The 5419-nt window shown below is 31.7% G+C and overlaps 1 protein-coding gene across 1 annotated transcript in view; it reads right to left on the reverse strand.

Moving 5' to 3' along the window:
- Nucleotides 1-378: 378 nt before the first annotated feature.
- LOC116852382 (cuticle protein 76-like) overlaps nucleotides 379-5419 on the reverse strand; it is a 12823-nt gene continuing 7782 nt past the window's right edge. The window contains exon 2 of the mRNA XM_032832666.1: nucleotides 379-930. Within this exon, the coding sequence (XP_032688557.1) occupies nucleotides 544-930 (387 nt within the window). The 3' untranslated portion in view covers nucleotides 379-543. The remainder of the gene's footprint in view (nucleotides 931-5419) is intronic.

Genomic DNA, 5419 nt, shown 5'->3' on the forward strand with positions numbered 1-5419 from the left:
ACGTTCATTGAACGTCCGGCGGACTTTAATCAGACATCCACTGGACGTTCTAATGTCTACAAACGGATGTTCGATGGACGTTCAGTGAATGTTCACGTGCTATTTGGACTGTACATAATCACTTTGTAAATAAAACTATGAACGTCCCGTTGTACCGCTATATATAATATTTTACGTTTATATATATTTCTGTATGTAGAAAAACATCTTATAAAAGATATTTGAAAGGAATGAAATTTTTAAAAACGCCAACTTGTGCAAATTTCATATTTTTACGTGTCACTTGTTTTTCCACTTCTTCACAGCGCAAGCGCAAAAATCGGGGCCCATTTCATATCATTGGAGAATTGCGACAGCAGTAGTCGAAGTATAAAACAATTAGATTAAAAGATAATCTTTATTGGATAATTATATGCAGTATCGTTCATTGATTGCACGAGCAATTGTATAAGTGTCAAAATTATAGCCGTGAATAAATATTATATTTATATTTATATTAATTTGATACATATGTCAGGGCATAGAGAATGCGATTATCGACTTTCAATAGGCGTAAGCTATTCCGATCGGGCTGTTGTAACTCATATGGGACACCTCAACAGCTGGTGAATAAGCGACTCCGAGAGCAGTCGCTGGAGCGGTAGCCGTGGCAGCGTATGTTAACGGGGTAGATGGATGAGCAAGATGAGCGTAGGTGACTGCTGCTGGATTAGTTACACGAATGTCGGCTTTGCTCGAGCTGGAGAACGGCGTGTCAATGGTCTTCGTCTGCGTGGCCACTTGCGCTAAATTACCGTGGCTACGTAATATATTGTCGGATGTTGACGTGATAGCGTGAGAATGAACCTGTGCGATTTGATACTGCAAGGCAGAGGGCACTCCGACGTAGCCAGCGTTGGCTACGGCCAACAAAGTGCAAATTACGAAAATCTGAAAGAAAAAAATATTATCCTATAAGGTATCAACATTTATAGTCTACGTTTTTAATGAAAGCATAGGTGTGATCTACCTAAGTGTAGTGTTCTAGAATTAAACTCCTATAAGTAAGATATTAACGGTATGTTGACAGACTGATAGTAAGCTCGATCAGAATCATATTACAAAACCATAGCCATCTGTGTCCACATTAATGGACAGATTAATGGACTACTAGATGACAGTACGTATTTAGTATTAGTGTGATACTGGGATGATACAGAAAAGGATATCGGATGATAGTATCGGAAAACAGTACTGTCACAGTACCGAAAATAGTACTGTACTAGTATAAAAAAGTATTGATTCTTAGCACTAGGGAAGTATCTATTCCCAATACTAGGCCAGTATTGATTCCTAGTAATTTTTATTATTTGTAAAATTGTTAATATCACAACTATATAGTATGGAAAGAAAGATCAGACCATGGCCGGGCTGCTCTTGTTTCTACCTATTTCTAATAGTCATATGAGGAAAAAATTTTCGGGACGACAACTAGAATTGAACTCGAGTCTTCCACTTGTCAGGCAAGCATTCTTACCACTGAGATATGTAGGTTTCGCGTTAGTGACCTCTTTCGTTTTCCCATAAAAGATATTGGTATCGTTCATTTTTCGGTACGGGCACAATACTGGCCCAATATTCTCTATTGGCAGATTGTATACGATTCTTACTTTGGTATCCAGTATTGATTCTACGAATAGGGCCAGTACTAATAATACAGCTTTTTTTAATATTGAGCCAGTACTGAAAACGATAAACACTTTTCGGTAACGCCCCAGTACACGTACGGTACGACTATTCAGTATCTAACTTTAGTATGGAACTAGTATCAATAATACAGATTTTTTATATTAGGTCCAGTACTGAGCCAGTATCAAAACCGGGCATCCGCTTTTCAGTATCGGGCCATTTTTCCGTACTGGCGAAACGTATACGATTCCTACTTGGGTAAGCGTTAATGTTGTATGAAATTTTCTATTTTATCTGCATACTAAGAAATTAATGTATCGATGGCGATTTTAATATAAAAATATTTTTATTGCTATAAGAAATTTTGGAATCTATGACATCTACATCTGTATACTATTATTCATTATATATATCCAGTAAACACTGAATATAACTATTATATAACACTAGAAGTAACACGTAATATAACGGATGTTATACATTATTAATGTTAAAGTTATATAATTTTTTTATAACTGCAATCTAATTGTATTTTAGAATTATTATAATTCTTTATTATTTACAGGTTATAATTATAACACAGGTTATAGGTATAACACCAACATAATTAAAATATAACAAATGTTTATTTGCATTACATCTATGTTATATAACATTCTTATATCTGGATATCGAATCATTCGCTAGATTGCTTCCGTTTTTTCCTGTCTTGTACGTAAAATATAATACATTAATATACAGGTTATCCTAGACTTTCCTTCTCACATTAAGTGGGAATGTAGAAAAGCCCTATATCATTTTGCGATATTCACAATAATAACCGAAAAATTAATTGTAAAAGATTAAGGAGAAACGCACGCTGAATGGTTGAAAGAGGAGCGCTCGCGACCCAGTAATATAGCAAATGTCAGCGCTTTGATCCTACGTCTTGCCGCACCGCGTCGAAGCGAGATGTAGCCATGGACATAGTATATGTGACTCCGAATGCCCTATGTTCTGTTGTCTAATAGAGTGAAGCTAATATCTAGAAAGAGAGCTAGAATAGAGGGGCTATAGTTTTTTTCCTATTTTGTCACTTTTTATTGCGCGTACATCCATTTCTCGTTTCCATAATATTATAAAGCGCAATAGCAACCCGACTAGACTGGCACGTAAAAGTCTTATTTAAATTTTATTGCACACTTTGTCTATGCAGAAAGAGACAGAGAACAGAGAGGGGCTGTACATGTTGGCTTCATTTTTCTGGTCGTATGGCAAGGTCTATATATACCACGTCCATGAGTGCAGCGATATAAGTATAGGTAATGGTGCGTTGTTTTTCCAATCACCGCGCGCCGACATCCGTGCGCTATATTATTAAGTCGCGAGCGCTCCATCCTCAACCATTCAGCGTGCGTTTTTCCTTAATCTTTTACAATTAATTTCTTAGTTATTACTGCGAATATCGCAAAAGGGTATAGAACTTTTATGTTCACCTCAACTCGTTCTACATTTCCACTTAATATAAAAAATAAAAGGAGAGCCTGGCACACCTGGTATATAAGAGAACAATGATCACGAGATGGCATAATTTGTCCTATGGAGTCCACTTTTATAGTGAAATAGTATACTTTTTGATTGGAAATTACTGTTACAGTAGTAATACCTTCCATTTGAATATGTCCAGAGAAATAGAAATGATTAAATAAAAATAGCTTCAATAGCATAAGAACCAATAGACTGAGAACATTTTGGAACACTAAATATCTAGAATGGCTTTAGGATGATTCTGGAATATTTTATGTTATTTTGGAACTAATTTATTTAGAATGGCAAGATACTTTTGTATTATCATCTTTAATAAAAATATTATTTTTGATACGAAATATATAATTACAATATTTTTAGAAACATATTTTTATAAATTAATTGATATTTGAGTAGTAGCTTGTACCCTTATAGAAATATCATACTAAGAATCATTGATAATTACTTATTATCCAATATTTTTAATACTGAAAATAAGTAATTATCAATGATTCTTAGTATGATATTTCTATAAGGGTAATGTCTGCATATAATTAAACTAAACATTTCAACTAAACTACTCTTCAACAACTAAACTACTCTTTGACAGAGTAAGGTTACGATTAGACTCTTTGTAAGAACTCTAGTTTTACAATATCGTTATAGCGATCCTTGCATATATTAAAATATCACATTTTATATACGAGAAACACCTAAAATATAATTTTACATTTGTGTATAAAAATATTGCACAACTGAAATTTAATGCAAACATTAGACTTCTTATATAACATGTTATATTAAAGTTATGTTGCTGTTATATTGTTGATGTAACTTAACCAGTAAATAACATAATAACATAACAGTTTTATAATATAGTTATATCGCAGTTATAAAGGAAATTAAGTAACCTCAATATTAATAATGTATAACAGCAGTTATGTTACTCCTGTGTTATATCACAGTTATGTTCTGTGTTTGCTGGGAAATGTGCTCTCTACATTCTGTTTTTTGTTCTCTTTATGTCTTAAAGCCTAATATACAATGTACTCTTTGCTTTCTGTTTCTTATTCTTTGTCCTTTTTTGGTTTAAGGCTTAAGGTGTAAGTCATAAAGAAATAAAGAAAGAAAACATGAAGCAAATAACACATTGTAGATCAAGCTTAAAGCTTAAGGTTAGAGTCGGAAAGATATAAAGAGAAAGAAATAAGAAGCAAAAGACACATTGTAGATCAAGCTTATGGGCTTGCTACTCAAGAAATGTTTTATGCGTAAATATTCAATAAATCACGCACGAAATTTATTTGTGTACATAAACAAAATTTTATCGCAAGATCAAAATGTATCGGAAAATTATGTGTGCACATTAAATAATCTACAAACAAATATCTTTCTAGTAAGCAAAAAACAGAAAGTCTACATTTTTTAACGTTGATATCGTGCATAAAAAAATTTTTAGTCGTTTTTAATAATATTTTATAAATATTTTACAAATATTGTTAAATATAATATTGCTTTCCAAATATTTAAAGAATATTTTAAAAATATGAGTTGAAATACTTCCTTATATTTCAATTAAATCCATAACATATTTAATAGAAGTAAATATAACATATCAATGAATAACTTGCACACGTAAAGATATCAATTATGTGTCTAACTTAATAGTAAACTATATTCAGTATGGTATTTCCTAGATAATACAATATATTCTGGGATTGTCCTGGATATATTCAGGAAGCTTTAGGACATTCTCTAAGATATCCTGGATATGTCTAACAAGGAGACCGCACATACCTGATGTCACGGATTTTGATGAGATTTTTTGTGTTATTCTACAATACTAATGTACATTCTACCCTTATAGAAATATCATACTAAGAATCATTGATTAATTACTTATTTTCAGTATTAAAAGTACAATATTTAGTAATATTCTGTGATTCAAATATAGCTTTTAGTACTCAAGTATTTCAATATTTAATGTTACAAATCCTACCTTATGATTGATTTCAATATTTAAATATTGATATGTAATACTTCGTCCAGTGATAAAATACTTACGCAGAACATTGTCAATATTTAAATACTAATATATAATACTTTGCTAAATGATGAAATACTTACGCAAAGTACTGTTAAGATTAAAAGTATTAACTCCAGCAGTATACAATATTAGTAAGTTATTAAATAAATATTTATAAATATTTATTTTGAATTACTTTTTTAAAATATTATATATATA

This window comes from Odontomachus brunneus, unplaced genomic scaffold, assembly GCF_010583005.1.
Source record: "Odontomachus brunneus isolate Ranch 3 - 2012 unplaced genomic scaffold, Obru_v1 Obru_scaffold_220, whole genome shotgun sequence".
Taxonomy (NCBI): domain Eukaryota; kingdom Metazoa; phylum Arthropoda; class Insecta; order Hymenoptera; family Formicidae; genus Odontomachus; species Odontomachus brunneus.